Source organism: Marmota marmota, unplaced genomic scaffold, assembly GCF_001458135.2.
Source record: "Marmota marmota marmota unplaced genomic scaffold, marMar, whole genome shotgun sequence".
Lineage (NCBI taxonomy): Eukaryota > Metazoa > Chordata > Mammalia > Rodentia > Sciuridae > Marmota > Marmota marmota.
The window spans coordinates 18,056,369-18,074,917 of NW_026000168.1; the positions used below are offsets into that span (position 1 = coordinate 18,056,369).

Consider the following 18,549-nt stretch of genomic DNA (forward strand, 5'->3'; position numbering starts at 1 on the left):
CATTATTGTCCTCTGTCAGGTTTAGCAAAAGGAGCTGGGCGGAGCTGAAGTGCTGGGCGGAGCGGTCCTGGGAGGCCAACCCTTAGGAGCAGTGGGCGGGGCGGGGCCCAGCGAATGGGCAGAGCCGAGAGCGGAACCCTGATGAGTGAGTGGAGCCCCACCCCAGCAGGCGGGTAGGGGCGGGGCCTAAGGTAGCAGGTGGGGCGGAGCAGAGAGAGGGGAGCCCAGCGAATGGGTGGAGTTGGGGGCGGAGCCTAGTGGGTCGGAGTGGAGCCGGGCTAGTGGGCAGAGCTGGGGGCGGAGCCGAGCGGGGCTGAGTGGAGCCCCACCCCTAAGAGCAGAGGGGGGGCGGGGCCAGCGGAATCACGTGGGAGGNTCCGCTGGCCCCGCTCCCCGCTGCTCTTAGGGGTGGGGCTCCACTCAGCCCCGCTCGGCTCCGCAGGGGAGCGCAGCGCCGGAACGAGGAGCCTCCTGGGAAACTGAGGGAGAGGCGGGAGCATGCCACGAGGCTAAGGAACCCGAGAGGCGCGTGTGACTGGAAATCCCTTCAGAGGTCGCCGTGGACCCAGCGGGGAGCGGGCCCTGGTGCTCCCGCGGCCCGAGATGTGACCCCAGAGTCCTCTCCGCCGGCCGCAGTTCCCCCCTCACACGAGAGGCCGCGGAGGGAGGCTGAGGACCCGCTGCGCAGCCTCCTTGTCCCTCCTCAGGGTCTTGGTGGACTCTCCGTCTGTCCAGGTGGGTTGGGGTCCAGGGGTCTCTGGGAGGGCCTGAGATGTCGCCTTGGAGACTTGGTTTCTGGGCGCGACCGTGCTCCCGGCGTGTCGCGGAGACCCCTCCTGGTGCCTGCGGTGTAGACGGCGTGACCTGGAGGCCTAGAGGGTGGTGGGTGGTGGGTGGCCCGGCCCCCGCGGTCCTCCGCACTGACCCGGGCAGGGCGTCCTGGCCCTGGGCAGGGGGAGAAGCGCGGACGAGAGCCGGCTCGACCCCGCCAGGGCGACCTTGGGGACTCGCTGTAGCTGTGAGCAGGACACGGGCGACGCCACCTCTCAGGCTGGGCAGAGGCCAGCACAGCTCCGGGGTCTCTAGGACGGTTTGGCGGTGGCGGGTGAGGAGGGGAGGGGGAAAGGGTGACAGCAATGTCGTGGAGACGGACAGGTGGACAGTTTTTCCTCTATAAAACAGTCAACACTCCGTGTCGCAGGCTCCACCCTGGACAGTGAGGACACAGGGGAAGACCCCTGGCCAGGAGTCCTCGTGTCCTCTGGGAGTCCCCTGCTGTTCCTGGTCTGTCCCGAGAGTCCAGGCGCTGAGCAAGCGTCGGACACTAGGTGGCGCCAGAGCTGCGCAGGCGCCAAACAGGCGCGGGCTCCTTTAGGTCCCTGATGTCCTGACACCGTCCATGGGTCCGTTTCCACTGCTGAGTTGTCACATTGTCACCTCTCACCGTGTCACTCAGCTGCCCCGAGACCCTCCTACCTGAGATGAAGGCCTGCTTCAGGAGATGGCCCGCCGCCTTCTGCAGTTGCGTCCCCATGAGTCCCCCAAACTTCCAAGGACATCTGTCAACCTGTCCCACCTGGTGCTTGATCCCTGTGCTTAGTGTCATTTCCCCCTGTTGGACGTGCTGAGCCGCGCATTGGACACCAGGTGGCGCCAGAGCTGCGGGTAAACTCTCCCTGAAGCCACAGCCTTGGGCTCTGTGCTCATCAGCCTGGTTCCTGGAAAACCTTCAGGATTCCTCTTAAGAGCAGCAACTAGTTTTAGTGTAACTCAGTGAATTTGATGCATGGGATGAATTTTCCCGCCAGGAAAGGGAGGATTATTACACTCTGCCCAGAGTGTTTTGGGTCCATCTTCTTGGAAAGCAAAATACACAATGAGATCCCCAAGTGAGATGAGGGTCTGAATTCAGCCTTGACCTCTCCCTACAACTGTCATTACCGGGAGGCTTCTGGAATCTCTGCCAATGCTGGGGGCGTTTTCTTCTCTTTTTTGGGTTCTGATTTTCATAAGCCATGAAATAGAATTCAATCAGAAGCATCCACACCGATGAGTCCCAGTTAGTGTTCTACTAAACTAATACAACATAAAGATCAAGTAATGTGCTCTGGTTTCTAGAAAAGAGTCTCAATTCAAATGTGTGAGCCTGTGTATTGCTTGCTACCTGAGAAGAGATCATAAAATAAAATTGCATCCAAAATCATAATAGTGGATGACACCTTTTTTTTTCTTTATTTCTTTTTGGGAGGTGGGGGGCATTGGGGATTGTACCCACAAATGCTTAGCCACTGACCCACATATCCAGCCATTTGTCTGTATATTATTTTGAGACAGGGTCGTCCTAAGTTGGTGAGACTGGGTTTGAACTTGCAATTCTCCTGCCTCAGCTTCCTGAGCTGCTAGGATCACAGGCTTGCAAGGTCCCATCTGGCTTACCTCTTTCAAAAAAAAATCCATTTTAAAGTATACATTTAAAGTATACATTTGTGGCATGTAATGTACATATACACGATAAATCACTTGCTTCTATAAAGCCTTCGTTTTGCAAGATGCCTTTGAGAGTGTCATAGGGCAAATGCCTGTAAGTCTTGTTGGGTTTTTCCACAAACCTCAGGCGCAAAGGAAATCTGTGGGACCTGAGAATTCCTTTTAGGAGTGTCTCCTGCAGGGTTTTGACTTTTTCTGTGTCTCAGCCTCAGTTTCTTCATTTGTAAAATGGGGCTCGTGATCTCTGCTTCGTGGTGTTGGGAGAATTCAGCCAGATGTTGGTAGAGGACAGCTGCCTTAGAAGGTCCCTTAGGTGCTGAACCCATAGAACGTGTGCTGTCAATCCCTCCTCCCCTCTTAGAGTCTGTGGCAGTGAGATTGAGTGGGACATTTATATGAAGAACATCCTGGGGACTTTAATAGAAATGAAAGATCCTTGCATTGGATCTGCAGAGCGCTTTCAGTAGTATGGTGTTTTTTAATAATATGAATTCTGCTTATCCAAGAACGTGGGAGGTCTTGCCCTCTTCTGAGGTCTTCTACAATTTAGGGATGAGGGTCAGAAAAAAAAGAAAGACAGTGACATGAACCTGACCTGACTTTGCTCTGCACATATACGAATACACCACAGTAAATCTCCACATCATGTACAAATACAGGGCTGAAACCTAATTAGAATAAGACCTATTTCATGGTTGTATAAATATGTCAAAGTAGACGCTATTGTCATGTATAATTTAAAAGAACAAAAAACAAAATAAATATGAGCCGGGCACAGTGGCATACTCATGTATCTCAGCAGTTCAGGAGGCTGAGGCAGGAGGATCATGAGTTCAAAGCCAGCCTCACTAAGAGTGAGGACCTAAGCAACTCAGTGAGACCCTGTGTCTAAATAAAACACAAAATAGAGCTGGGGGTGGGGCTGGGTCGAGTGCTCCTGAGTTCAATCCCTGGTACCCCCCCAAAAAAATAATTAATTAATAAGAAGTGTGCATAAGCTATAAACATTCAAACCTTTGCATAATTACAGATCCAAAACTAAAAGAAAAAACGGGGAGTAAGAGGTGGAAAAATAATGGACTAAGTTTTTTTTTACAAGCTTGATGAAAGAATATTAACCAAAAAAATGGAAGGAATCCTAGATCAAAATATCGTCAAAATGAACAGAAATCCTCTTGCTGAGACCAGGTTAAGAATTATACAAAATTCCTTGTAAACTTAAAAAAGTTGTAAGTATAGTTTCTGATTCAGAATATTGACATTACCGATACTTTAGAATAAGTCTTCAGAAGTTCTGGGAGAAAAGAGAATGTTTTTTAAAGTAAAGAAATGGGGGACATTCATAGTGGTGCACACCCGTAACCCCAGAAAAAATCCTGACATCCCAAAATCTAAGATTAATGGGCATAAATATTATTTTCCCAAGTTTTAGGAACTTGTATTCCTGGATATTTTGTCACCAGGAATGGGAAACAACCACCACCTTTTCTCTTTAAATATCCTTGCAACCTCACTGTCATGCACCTAAGTGGTTGAGTACAGGGTCAGGATTGACCCTATTTGCTTGTAATTTGTGAAATTAGTTTTGGACAAGAAATGCTTCGTGAGAAAATCCTAGCAGATGTTTTGCAGTAATGCAGGGTCACCCTGTGTAAGCTGAGGTTTTGATATAGAACCCAACTTCCTTCTAAGGTCTTTTGAAACTTGGAAAAATTACACAGAGTACAGAGTCACTTATATCCATAGTATTTCTATTTGAGTTATGATGTGGTCAAAATATGCACAAATGACAATGGCACTTTGCATTTAAACTGCCAGAAAGCAGGAGGTTGTCTTAAAAGCAGAGCACGCCCTCCAAAATCAGCTCATCAGAGGCCCTAGAGCACAGTGAAAGCACATTGCTTCCTGAGACCCTGGGACCCAGAAGAGAAGGAGACCATATCTTTTTTAAAAAAAAATTAAATTTGTTTTAATTAGTTACACATGACAGTAGGATGCATTTATGCACTTCGATATCTCATACACAGGTGGGATACATTTTTCTCATTTTTTCTGAGTATACCTGTTGCAGAATCATATTGGTCGTGCAATCACATATATACATATAGTAATAATGTCGGTTTCATTCTACTATCTTTCTACCCCCACATCCCCTCCGTATCTTAAAAGGTAAACAAAAACAAATAAATAACTTTTTTCCCTCCAAATGTTATACATGAAGACCGCATCAAATTTCAATAATAGAGTTGAAAATGACATTTTCCAGATACGGAAACCTGGATGTATTCATCCACAGGACATACACAAATAGAATACGTCCAGGATCCAGATAAATCAAAACAGAAGTTGTCCAGGATTCAGATAAATGAGAAATGATGGGAACCTGGACCTGTGGATCGAAAGGAAGAATCAAACGCATGATAAATGCCCAGGAGAACCCAAGACACTATGTTTGACCTGGGTGGTAAAGAATGGCAGCAGATATGTGTCCATCCATCCCTTCTGCTCAGATCCCATTCTTTATTGGACTTTGCTTACAAAACACAAGTACAATGGTGATGTTTATCAGAATTTCTCGAGGGCAGCGACAGGCATCCAACCAGGCACAGGGCACCTTCCACAGTCATGGTGACCTTTCCTTTCACATCATCGCCCTCCTGACTGCTGTGACAGGACCTCACCTCGTGGTGGCTCTGATTGGCATTTCCTTGAGAATTGATGGATGTTGAGCATCTTTTCTTTGCTCGTTGGCTCGTTGTTTTTGCTTGGGTGGGATATCTATTCATATCCTGTGCTGTTTTTAATGAGGTTATTATTTTTTTTACTAAGTTTTGAGGTTTTAATAAAGGTTTAATTTTTGTGTGGTGCTGGGGACTGAATCCAGGGCCTTGTGCTTACAAGGCTAACACTCTACCAACTGAGCTCCAGCCCCAGCCCCAAACATTGAAAATCAACCTCTTTCCGGATATATGATCTGAAAATATACTCTTCGTCCTATATGTTGTCTGTTGACAGCTGATAGTTCTCCTTTCTGTACAGACGATTTGTAGTTACATGTCATTATGTTGCTGACTTTGTCACCTGTACTTTTGGTGTGATATCCCAGAAAATAGTTTCCTATTCCAATGTCATGAAGATATCCAATTGTTTTTTTTGGGGGGGTGGGGGGGACAAGGTTCACAGATTCATGCCTGACATCTATGTCTTCAATCCATCTCGACTTGATCCTTGTGTGTGCCGTAGGACAAGGGTCCATCATTTTACTTTTGTATACAAATATCTGTTGAAAAGACTATTCATACTACATTGGCTATATATGGCAGCGCTTTGAAAGATGTCTCCATGACATTGTATGAGGATGTTTATCAAGATACCCCGTTCGTTCCACTAGTTTATAGGTTTACTATTATGCCACTATTCCATAATTTTTTTCTTTCTTCCTTTTTTATTTCTTTTGTATGCAGGTGTGGTTTTCAAGTGTTGGTGATGAACTCTGGGTCCTGTGTATGCACACTAGGCAAGGGCTACATCTCCAAGATCCATCCCCAGCCCTAACACACGGTTTTAATTACCATAGCTTCAAAATATATTTAAAAATTGAGTGTGGTTCCATCAGCTTTGTTGTTTATCAGGGTTGATCTACCTATTCAGGGTCTTGTACAGTTGCATGTGGATTTTAGCTACCTCGTTTCCTGTTTCTGTAAAATATCCTCCTGAGATTTGGATAAGGGATTGCATCTGATCTGTACATAACTCTGATAATATGGACATTTTGATATTGATTCTTCGCATCATGAATACGATGCGTGGTTCCTCTGATTCATGTTTGCTTTAATTTCTTGCATCATTATAGTTTTCTGGGTACAAGTGCCAAGTTCATGCCTCAGTATTTTGCTCTTTATATTGGTTTATTGTGAGGATTGTCTTTTGAATTTTCTTTTCACATATTTTGTGGCAATTGTAAAGAAACAAAGCAGAATTCTTGGGATGTTGCCTTTGTGTTCTGCTGAATGCCTGTCAGAATCCTGAAAGGAATTCTGTGGGATCTTTAGTGTTTATACCTATGTCAACACATCACTTGTGAGACAGTGTCTCTCCTTCCTTGGAATTTGTATGTTGTTGGGTGTCCCTATAGATGATCCGCATGTACTGAGCCACCTGTGTCCCATGGATAAACCCCAGGCCTTCACCATGGATGATGCTCTCAACGTGTTGAATTTGGAGGAGATCAAGATGGTTTGGTGCTAATTGTTCAATGTGTAGCCCTCCATCATGAAGTCCCCGTGTCTCTGGGCCCCTTTTTGGAGGGGTGGGGTGTCTTGTGTTACTGGTTCACTCTTCTCCATCAATACTTGTTTAGTTCCAGTTTCCAACCTCAGTGTTCCGAGGTTGTGCGTGTCTAGGGTTCTCTTTTTCAATCTGGTTGTGAATGGAAACGTGTTGATTCACGTCTCTGCGACATCCTCCTGATGCACCCCCAAGTTCTAGTAGGTGGTATTTTGATCCTCGTTTTTTTCTCAAGGAAATTTCTGATTCCACTTGTGAGTTCTCCGTGCGTGACTGGTTAAACAGTGTTGTTTAATTTCCACATAGTTGGGATTGACAGTTTTCAGTCTTTAATTTTATCTTCACTCTATGGTGCTTGTTGATGTACTTGATAGGATATCAGATATTGATAGGATCGAGGAGGCTTGTCTGTGACCTGGTATGTGTCCTCTTATGAGCGCTGCTCTGAGCACATCAGAGTAGTGTATTCTGCCTGGGATGTTCTGCATGTCTCTTGGGTCCTTTTGTCCTGGTTTATAGCTACACCTTGAAGTGCAGTCTTAAGATCGTGCTGCTGTTATTGTGATCTCAGCCGCCCAATATCAATTGATTGAGGACTTTCATTGATTCAGACTTAACAGCTATTCATAATAACTTAATCAGCCACTTTGTTCTGTCCTGTAATCCTTTGGACACCTTTCTCCTATGTTTCTATGTCCCTTTTCTGTTTTTTAAAATGTTTAATCTCATATTCTTTGCTTCCTTTAATACCTACATTTTTATAAAGACATTTGATTCGAGAGTATTTTATATTTGGCTAATTTTGCTAATTAAATAGGATATGTGACACGTGAATAATTTTTGCAGCACTGCTATCATGATTGGTAAACTCCCACGTGTGACTTATTGTCTAAACCTGGTGTTCTTACAGCATGTACCTTTCACCCGGGAAAGGAGTTACTGCGATGCTGAATGTCTTTGGAACACAGAGCAGCACAAAGTGGTGCCTAACAGCATCCGCATGGAGAACACCTCTCCTGGGAGAGGCTGAGATCAGAAGTGAGCTTCTCAAAGCCAATCTTCACATCACTGGGACAAATCAGCTCTGATGTTTCAAAGCTCACCAAATGACCCTGCGCCACGTTTAGAGTCTTATCCCTTACTTTATAGTTTCAGAAAGAATGTTTTCCACAACTGAGTTGATAATTAAAAACCCTTTTATGAGGATAAAATATATGTAACATAAACATTCTGACCATTTTTCAGCCTACAGTCAAGTGGCCTGGAATCTATTCACATTATTGCACGACGGTCACCACCACCCATGACAGCACTCACTTCCTAACTGAACAGAGGTTCTCAACATACCAAGGGACAGCTCCCCGCTGCCTCCTGTCTTGGTCTCTGGACGCCCTTGTGTTCCTGCTCTGTCACTCTGCCCACTCCAACTCCCACCGTCTTTAAGTATATTTATACAATGTTTGTTGTTTTGCGACTCAACCGGCTTCACTGAGTAGAGTAACTTGCGGACTCAGCTAGGCGGCCCTGTGATCCAGAATATTCTTCCATTTTAAGAGTTGATGATATTCCAGAGTCTACAGAGGCCATCACGTATTGTTTACATATTCTTATGATTGCAGGTGTTGTTTCTATGTTGGAATGTTTAAAGCATGGTTTTAAGAGCAATGATGTGGAGAAGGCTGTTTGACTTTCTGCATGTAGAACGTGTGTGTGTGGGCCTATGAGTGTGTCTTGTGTGTGTGCTGGATCATGTGATATTTCATGGTAGAATATGTTTACAAGTGTAGTTTGGAAAAATACAGATAATGGAGACGATGCAATATTTGAGAACATTGTAACTGTTGTATCTAAAAAGACTTTGCAATAACCCAGGTTATGACAAGTGACATCCAACTCACAGGCCCCTATTAAGGATCCGGTGAGAAACATGACATCCCCATAATATTTCACAGAGTCTCATGGTTTGGCTTTCTTTGATGTACTTGCATCCACACATGTCCAACTGGATAGTTCAACAGAGGGAGTGAGACTTTGCATTGCATTTAAACCAAAGACTCTAAACACTCTGTCATGATAAATCACTCCAAATTCAGCACAGTTTCTCGCCTTAACAGAACTTATCCACCACTGGCTACTGAAATGTTTACTGTCTTCTCCCACTATATCTGAAAATACTAATTATACGTTTTTCAGTACAAATAAACACCAAAGGACTGAACGAGGCATAGCTATGGGTCACGAGGATCTGGATACAGTAAAATATTGGATCATCCTTCAGTGTGATTCTTGCATAGGAGACAATGCTGTCCAAGATGGACATGACCACGAAGCAACTCATGAGCAGCAGGATTGTCTGGGTGGCCCTCAGTTCTGGGGATAACACTGGAGACAGGCTGGTGCTATGGAGATGCCGGGACTGCCTCTTGTGCCTGCACAGGAGAGCCACCATGTATCCACTGGAGACGGCCATGATTCCTATAAAGGAGACTTCCCTGAAGGTCAGCAGGGTGGACAAGCTGTGCCGGAGGAAGAAGGTCATGGGAATGAAGGAGCAGGATTCTGTAACGTACATAAAGTTGTCTGAGGTCCAATTGCGGGTAGCAGCAATGGAGATGAAGAGGTGGCTACTGAAGGATGAGTAGATGACCCACAGGAAGAGAAGGAAACACAGGTTGTGACGTGAAGATTTATGTTTGAACCTTGCCAAGCAGGAGCCCCTGGGGCTGAGGGTGATGGCTTGGAGGACACTCAGCAGGCAGGTGGCACAGATGGAGAAGCCCCTCATCAACCTGTACAGGTAGATGAGCAATTTACACGTCAGGTCATCCCACCTGCCCCCCTGAGGTATAAAAATGTCCAAAGCTATGAAGCCCTTGATGAGCAGCATTACCAGGTGGATTAGGGCCAGGAGACCAATGGGCAGGTCAGAGGGCTTTGGTCTGTGCCCAGTAATGTGCAAGGAGATGTGGACCAGAAGAAGAAGGGCGTTGGCCATGACCCCAACGCCAGTCACGGTGTACACAGTGTTTCTTATGTGAATGTTACTGTACAGTCTGTTGGCTTTGTTCATCTTACAAGGGAAAGAAAAATATTGTGACCACAGTAACTCACAAAAATGTCTTTTTTTTTTTTTTTTTTTGCAAATCTGACCTCCTTCATCAATCTCAAATGAACACCACTTCCATGAAGAAAAAAAGAAGATTCATCCAACTGTATTTTTATTCCACATGAAAATTCAGTTCTGGTGCTGGGCACAGTGGTGTCTGCCTGAAATCCCAGTGACCCCAGACACTGAGGCAGGAGGATCACAAGGGTGAAGCCAATCTGGGCGTCTTAGTGAGACCCTGTTTCAAAATAGAGAGTCAAAAGGACCAGGTGTAACTTGGTGCTGGTGCACTTACCCACCAAGCAGCCCCCAGCACAAAATTAAAAAAAAACACCAAACTATGTTCTATTCACACCCTGGAGAACGCATCTCCACACACCGCCTTCTCTCAGTACCTTCCAATCTCACTGGGACCTCCACAGCGTCATACATATTGATACCTCAGTTTTCTTGTACATTAAGAATTGTCAGCCAGGTGCCGTGGTGCACTCATGTAATCCCAGTGGCTCAGGAGGCTGAGATGGGACAATGGCAAGTTCAATGCTGACGTCACCAAGTTAGCAAGGACCTAAGCAACTTCCTGAGACCCTGTTGTCTCAAAATGAAAAATAAAAAGTGTCAGGGATTTTTTTAAAATGGGGTCATGTCATGGCTCAAAAGAATATATTTCCTTCCTATTACCTCATGTCTGAGGTTGTCTGGGGCAAGACAGGAACTTACTTGATTTGCCTTTTCCTGATCTTGTTGGTCAGTTGCATAATAGGAGGTCTACAAATTGGGCCAAATTTCAGGGGGGTTGATTGCAAGAAACTGGAAGTAAGGCCCTCCCAAACATGAGTGTCCACAGACTAGACCTGCATGGAGTTACTTCATATCTGCACCATTTTAACTCTGGTTTATTTCCCACCAGACCAAATGTTTGTAATATATAAACAAGAAAATATTGGTGTGAACTCAGATGTCGGACTGGTTGAAGTTGCGAGTTGGAGCTACCATTTACAATAGCTTCTTCTTAAGCACCCTAGGATGCTGAGGTCCAGTCATCTCAATTGTCCACATAAAGAGTCCTGTTATGTGGATCCTGCAGAGACTATGTGGGAAAAAGTAAAGTGTGCCTACCAACCTTGGAAGTGTTCGTGGCACATAATGAGCTCTCCAGAAATGTTGGCTTCTAATCTTATTATCATACAGTTCTTCATGCACAAGACTTGGGAGAATCAATGCAGCTCTTTTAATAACAGATCAGATGTGTCCCTGTCTGAAAAGAAAGAGAAGAAAGAAATTACGGCAGGACGTGGGGGTGCACGCCTGTAATCCCAGCAGGTCAGGAGCCTGAGGCAGGAGGATGTGAGTTCAAAGCCAGCCTCAGCCACTTACACAGGCTCTGAGCAACTCAGCAAGACCCTGTGTCTAAATAAAATATAAAAATAGGGTGGAGATGTGTCTCAGTGGTTAATTGCTCCTGTGTTCAAATTGCAGTAAAAAAAAATAGAAAAACCAACATAGTAGAACATTTGCACTATTCTGTTCTGAGGACTCGAAACTTTATGTCTGTCCTTGGAATCCCCTGAGGTGGCTACACATGTCACATTGCTGTTAATCCTCTATCCAGAATAACTAGCCTATGTTAGAACATTCTGGAACTATTGCCAAGAGCATAGTTATTTTTTCCTTTTCAAGACTTTACAATCAGAGTAGTAAATAGAACTACATTTAAAACAGACTTGGTGCTGTTTTAAAACAGAGTTGGTGTTTCAAGGTTTTAATTAAAGGATACGTGTCCAGCCCATTCCTGAAAGACAAACTCCAAGATGTTATCTCTATTACAAGTTCAAGGTGACATTTTTCTGGAATCAAATGCCCAAGACTGAAATTTATGCTGGAAGATTTGTTGAATGATCTGCTAGAACAATATTTCTTGGAGAGTGTGTGCAATGCTTTTTTAGGTTTCGTACATGAGTAAGAATATGCAGTGTTTGTCTAAAAGGGAAATTCTCTACACCATTAGGGGAAAAAGTTCTTCTTTTCCCAAATGTGGTGATCAGGAAAAATAAAATTTTATTCTTTCCCTGTTCAGTATATTCAGGTTTGCTACCATAACAAGCCCAGAAATGACACTAGGAAGATCTTCCACAAGGCACACATGATCACAGCACAGATGTTATTCCCTGACATCTTTATACATAAAATTACATACATCTGTTCTTATAACAACTGTTTCATGTAGGTAACATATATACTGATGAAGCTTTAAAGAATAACATAAACATCTGTGTTTAAATATGATGGTTTATGTACAACATTTTAAAATAAAAATTTTTAATTTTAGTTCTAAAATTGTGTTCTGTTATACCATTTGTGTGAAATGGAGACTTTGCTTTTATTGTGTTTAATACATGTTAAAACATGTGCAAGGCAAGCACCCAGCATTGTAAAATCCTTTCAGTAACATGTTTAAATCACCTGCAAATCAGAGCATTCAAGGACACGATTTTCAATCTTATTTCAAAATATGTAGTCGTGCAAACATGAAAGTTTTGGAAAAGTAGGAATGAGAAGAAGTCAGGAGTTTTCAAAAATATTCAGAAATTAAGACCCCAGTTCATTGTTGCTTTAAAATGACCAGAAAGTCTTATTTGTCTGAAGGCAAAACTGCACAGTAGCAGCATGAAAAAATGAGTCTCCTTTCTCCAGAGCATGAAGGAATGTTAGCAAACACTTTCAATGACAAAAACAGTGTAGACCCAGGAGCAATTATATATTTCTGAATCTATCCAGCTGTAACCAAAGAGTTTATTTTTCCTACCAGAAACTGAACCCAGGACTCCTCAACCACTGATACACAGCCCGAGCCCCATCCTCTTTTTTATTTTGAGACAGGGTCTCACTAAGTTGCCCAGGGCCTTGCTAATTTCCTGAGGTTGGCTTTGAATTCACAATCCTCCTGCCTCAGCCTCCTATACCCTGGGATTCCCGTGCCCATCCTCCATCTAAATTTCAGATCACATCATAATGTATCAGCAAATCATACATCCAATACAGAATACTGATTTCACTTAAATATCATACAATATGTAAGTGATTTTTAAAAGTATGTAGCTACATCTGTGTTAATTGCTCATTGACATTAGAATTTGTTCTGGTGAATAAGAACCCTTTATAAAAATGAGCTAAAAGAAATTGTCCAGCGTGTCCTCTCCCAGCCATCGCATCTGCCACTCACACCTGTCTAGCACAGAAGAGCCCAGAGGCTCAGGACCAGGATAAAACTTTCTGCTTCCCTGCAGGGTAATCAAGGGGCCTCCTAACCTGTGGCTCTTAGCAATATGATGGTATTCGGTTAACACACTTTTCAAAGCAAACTACATTAGAAAGACTGCACCTTTCATAGAGAGGGACATAAGTCACAGGGGAAGTAACGTGGCCCAGGTGCAGTGGTGCACACCTGTAATCCCAGCAGTTTGGGAGGCTGAGACAGTAGGATCACAAGATGAGGCCAGCCTCAGCAACTTAAAGGGACCCTAAGCATGTTAGGGAGACCCTGTGTCTAAATAAAATGTGAAAAGTTCTGGGGTTGTGGTTCAGGGGTCAAGCACTCCTGGATTGCATCCCTGGTACCAAAATAATAATAATACCAGCAGCAGCAAAGGAGCACACTTTGATTCACGGTTGCTATGTAGTTCAACTTTACCACAATTCCCATGGCTAAAGTAAGATGGACAAGTGAAATCTGGGAGGGAGACTCATCTTGCTTTAAGTGGGTTAGGATCTCAGGAAAAATTGGGCAGGAAGTTCTTCTCTGTGGCAGAGATGTAGCTGGGAAACTCTGAAGAGCACTAGGGAGAAACAGCTTGCACATCAGGGAGGGCACAGCCACCCACAGCCAGGTGCCCTGCCGGGTGCAGAGCCACTGTGACATATATAAGGACCAAGAAGGAGAGAATCCTGGAGAATATTTGGGTGAATGAATGGCAGCCATTTCCAGAAATTAAGGCTAAAAATAATCCATTGTTACTGAAATTTGGAAGGATTTATGAACAGCTCAGGGTTCACACTTACAGATAGACCCTAAGAATATCTTAAAGTCTGTATTCAGAATCATTAAAAGAAAAATTAGTCTTCTAACAACAGTAGGGAACCGCAAATTAGATTCATCACAGACCCTAAGCTGTCATCACTGGGAAACCCAAACTTACCTACCTGCAGGAGGATCTGTGGCCCTGATGAGGTGAGTCAAGTCCGGTTTGCTTTAGGAAGAAGAAAAGCTCACTTTTTTTCTATAAGTGAATTTGCATGAAATAGGACCTGAAAATACACACCAGGACAAAATGAGTTTAGGATGTGGGGAAAAGGCACACTCATACACTGCTGGTGGACTGCAAATTAGTGCAGCCAATCTGGAAAGCAGTATGGGAATCCTTGGAAATCTGGGAATGGAACCACCATTTGACCCAGCTATCCCTGTCCTCGGTCTAAACCCAAAGGACTTAAAAACAGCACACTTTAGGGACACAGCCACATCAGTGTTTATAGCAGCACAATTCACAATAGCTAAACTGGAGCCAACCTAGATGCCCTTCAGTGGATGAATGGATAAAAAAATGTGGCATATATAATCAAAGGCCTTTCAGACACTTTCATTATTAGGAAAAGGGCAAAGAGAACTTTTAAGTGAATAATGAAAAGAAAGAAGATTAATGGACACAAATAGTCTTCTTATCTAGCTATGGACAATTCTATTACCTTGTCATTGGGGAAGGAGAAGGACACCACAATCAGATTCACTGGTCTTTTCCTGGGATGGTGACACAGGACCACTGTCCTCTCACTTGAAATTTGCTCATGGGCAGAGCACCCACTATGAAGTGGCACCATTCATTTCTAAATTGTGTTATTATATGTAATAAAAGAAACATTGTATGGGAAAGTTTGATAGATGCCTGTGGCCATTGAGGTTGCCCTCATTACCTTCTGGGCTATATAAAATTATGGTTTTTAATTCCTCAGAGTCTAGTAGTCAGAGATCAGTAATATTCTATTTGTCCAGGAAGGTGAGAAAAGGAAACCTGAGCATATTTAGTATAAAGCAGGCAGGCAACTTATTACATCCCTGATTATTGGTTTAGGAGTAAATAGCATATCAAACATGGAAACGCATATGTAACATGAGCACTGCTATAGTTGCTAGAAGAAAATTAAACAGAAACCTGAGATAATCAGCACTTCCTATCAAAAATAGCACCTAACTTTCTGTGTCTCAAAGGATGACGCAACCTAGGAAGATCTCCTTCCTCATATTTCACAGAGCACCTTAGTCTTCTTAAATATAGGGGTGAGAGCTGGGTGTCTCAAGCTACCAAAAACCTCACTCCTAGACCCAGTTTGCCCCTTGCAACCTCCTCCTACAAGCTTCAGGTACTTACTATCTCTGTGGAACAGAGAGGCACTTACCTGGATGGATGCGGAGCACTTGGTGCACCTGAGCATAACCTACATGGTTCTAAGGAAAAGAGGCTGTGAGCTCATCTCTCTGCAGCCTGCAATTTTAGTGTCTCTACTAAGGTGACAAGATCCCACTGGGGAGCACAGAACTATGTAGTCCCCAGTGGAACATTTCGATTAGTCCCCTTGATTTGATTTTGTTCTAGATAACAACCATCTGGGGAGAGGTGCTCAAAATTTCCTATGAGTTCCCTTGACAAAAAAAAGTGTGTCCCAATCTTGTAGACAACTCCAAGTTCTCTTACTTGGATTCAAAGTTCAAATTAACCCATACCCTTTCCACATGTTGTGATGCCTGGATTCTGAGGGTGAGAGGTCCCTAGATCCTCCTGAGGCTCTGTAGATCCTCTCCCTGTGACGTCTGATGGATGCCCTCTTCTCCACTCCATTTTCATGGGGACCACCTGGTTTCCTGACATTGAGGGAGGGGAAGGGAATGGGTATGAGGTTATAAATGATGGTGGAATGTGATGGACATTATTTTCCAAAATACATGTATAAAGACACAATTTGGTGTGAATATACTTTGTATACAACCAGAGATATGAAAAATTATGCTGTATATGTATAATAAGAATTGAAATGCATTCCGCTGTCATATATAAATAAAAAATAATAAATATTTATTTTTTAATTGCAGTTGGACTCCATACCTTTATTTTTATTAATTTTTATGTGGTGCTGAGGATCGAACCCAGGCCGTGAACATGCTAGGAAAGCGCTGTACTGCTAAGCCACAGCCACAGCCCCCATTTCAGCTTTCTAGTTGTCCATGAGTTAGAATGCTTATATACTTCAGATCACTCATGTTCTAAATCTTTTTTATATACACTTTTAGATGCTGGGGATTGAACCCAGGGACTGGTCATGCTAAGCCCAGACTTTACCACCAACCTATATCCACGGTCCTAAAACTTTAATTTGAATTTCTCACCCTGACTATGGATGCCTAGTAACCTGTTTGCCATTCCCAGAAGCTTTCTTCTACCGTTTCCAATCTATCCAGTCCAGTAAATGTGAAATTTTTTGTACCAGGGATTGAAATCAGGGGCACTCGACCATGGAGCCCCATCCCCAGCCCTTTTTGTATTTCATTTAGAGACAGGGTCTCCCTGAATTGCTTAGGGCCTTGCTGTTGCTGAGGTTGGCTTTGAACTCACGATCCTCCTGCCTCAGCCTCCCGAGCCTCTGGGATGACAGGTGTATGCCACCATGCCCAACTAAATGTGAAATTGCAATTGTAGATACTATATTTTTAGTTCTTTGCATTTTCATTTGATACCTTTAATTTTCCATTTTTCTCAGGAAATAACTAATCTTTTCATCTATTTTACCAGTATGAACTATTATTACATTGATTACAGGTCTTTTTAGAGCCTTATCATCTAATTCCAATACCTGGAACATCGCAAGATATACTTAAAATTCTTGTGTTTATTTTAGGTTTGTAGGTCATGGGCTTCTATTTTTTTTCCAGGTTCCCACTCTTCTGGGTTGCACATGATATGGAATTACATGGGTCATTTATTCATATGCACAATTCATTCCACTGTCTTCTATATTCAGATTGCCCCTCCCTTTCCTTAATTCCCCTTTGACAAATCCAATGTACTTCCATTCTTTCCTACCCCCCACTTATTGTGAGCCAGCATCCGCATACTAGAGAAAGCATTGGGCCTTTAGTTTGGGGGGATTGAATAACTCCCATTAGAATGACAGTCCCCCGTTCCACCCACTGACTGGCAATGCGTGTCACTCCTCATTCCATGGTGTGTATGAAGCCCATTTTTTTCACCCATTCATCTGGTAAAGGACACCTGTGTTGGTTCCATGGTGAGCAATTGTGAATGGAGCTGGTGTGAACACTGATGTGCCTGCGTCACTATAGTACGCTGAGTGTAGACTGAGGAGAGGGGTAATTGGGACACATGGTGGTTCCATTCCCAGTTTCCTGAGGAATCTCCACCCTGCTTTCCAGAGTGGTTGCACCACTTTGCAGTCCCACAGCCATGGGCGAGTGTAACTTTCCCCCACATCCTCACCAATACTTATTGTTACTTGTATTCTTCATAATTGCCACTCTGACTGGCATGAGATGAAATCTCAGTAGAGTTTTAGTTTGCATTTCTCTAATTGCTAGAAAAAACAAAAAAAAACTCAAGAAATGTGGAACATTTTTTTCATATATTTGTTGACCATTGGTATTTCTCTCTCTATGAAGTGTCTGCTCGTTTTTTTTTTTTTTTTTTTTTTTTTGCCCATTTATGGATTGGGTTATTTGCTTTTGTGGTGTTCAGTTTTTTGAGTTATATCCTAGAGATTAGTGCTCAGTCTGAGATGTGGGTGGCAGAGATGTTCTCCCATTCTGTAAACCCTCTCTTCCCATTCTTGATCATTTCCCTTGCTGTAAAGAAGCTTTTGGGTTTGGTTTCATGCCATTTATCTACTCTTGATTAAACTGTTTTGCGTTTCAGGAGTTTTATTGAGGAAGTTGGTTCCTAAGCCAACATGAGGTAGATTTGGGTCTCTGGGTCTCTGGTCTAATGCCTAAGTTCTTGATCCACTTAGAGTTGGGTTTTGTGCAGGGTGAGACACAGGGGTTTAGTTGCATGTGGCTACATGTGGATTTCCAATTTTCCCCACTTAATTTTTGGAGAGGTCATCATTACTCCAATGTATGTTTTTAGCCTCTTTGTCTAGTATGACGTAACTGCACTTCTGTGGATTTGTCTCTGTGTCTTCTGTTCTTACCTGTCTGCTTGGTGCCGATACAATGCCATTTTTGATACTGTAGCTCTGTAGTATAATTTAAGGTCTGGAATTGTGACGTTTCCTGCTTCATTTTTCTTGCTCAGGATTGGTTTGGCTATTCTGGGCCTCTTGTTTTTCCAAATGAATGTTATGACTGATTATTTCTATTCCTATGGAAAATGTTACTGGGATTTTAATAGGAACTGCATTCAATCTGTGTAGCACTTGTGGTGGTGTGGCCATTTTGTTAATTCTGTTGTCCAAGATAATGGAAGAACTTTCCATCTTGTAAGGCCTTCTTCAATCTCATTCTTTAGGGTTCTGTGGGTTTTCATTTTAGAAGTCATTTATCTCTTTTGTTTGACTGATTAATTCCCAAATATTTTATTTTTTGAGGCTACTGTGAATGGGATAGT

At 43.4% G+C, this 18,549-nt stretch overlaps 2 protein-coding genes across 3 annotated transcripts in view; one reads left to right on the forward strand and one right to left on the reverse strand.

The window, feature by feature from the left end:
- The first annotated feature begins 429 nt into the window (after positions 1–429).
- The window catches only part of CUNH3orf22 (chromosome unknown C3orf22 homolog), a 46,808-nt gene continuing 28,688 nt past the window's right edge, over positions 430–18,549 (forward strand). The window contains exons 1-2 of one of the 2 annotated variants that reach the window (XR_007342010.1): positions 430–735; positions 1,457–2,203. The gene's annotated coding sequence lies outside the window, so the exon portion shown is untranslated. Of the gene's footprint in view, positions 736–1,456; positions 2,204–18,549 lie in introns of those variants that run through there. The other variant, XM_048787166.1, reaches the window with a different exon arrangement.
- LOC107150184 (vomeronasal type-1 receptor 94-like) lies at positions 8,918–9,844 on the reverse strand. The gene has a single exon (XM_015495130.2). It carries the CDS (start codon positions 9,842–9,844, stop codon positions 8,918–8,920), a length of 927 nt encoding a protein of 308 aa, XP_015350616.1.

Coding starts and splice junctions, on each gene's coding strand:
- LOC107150184 (XM_015495130.2), bottom strand. CDS start 9,844: ATGAACAAAGCCAACAGACTGTACAGTAACATTCACATAAGAAACACT.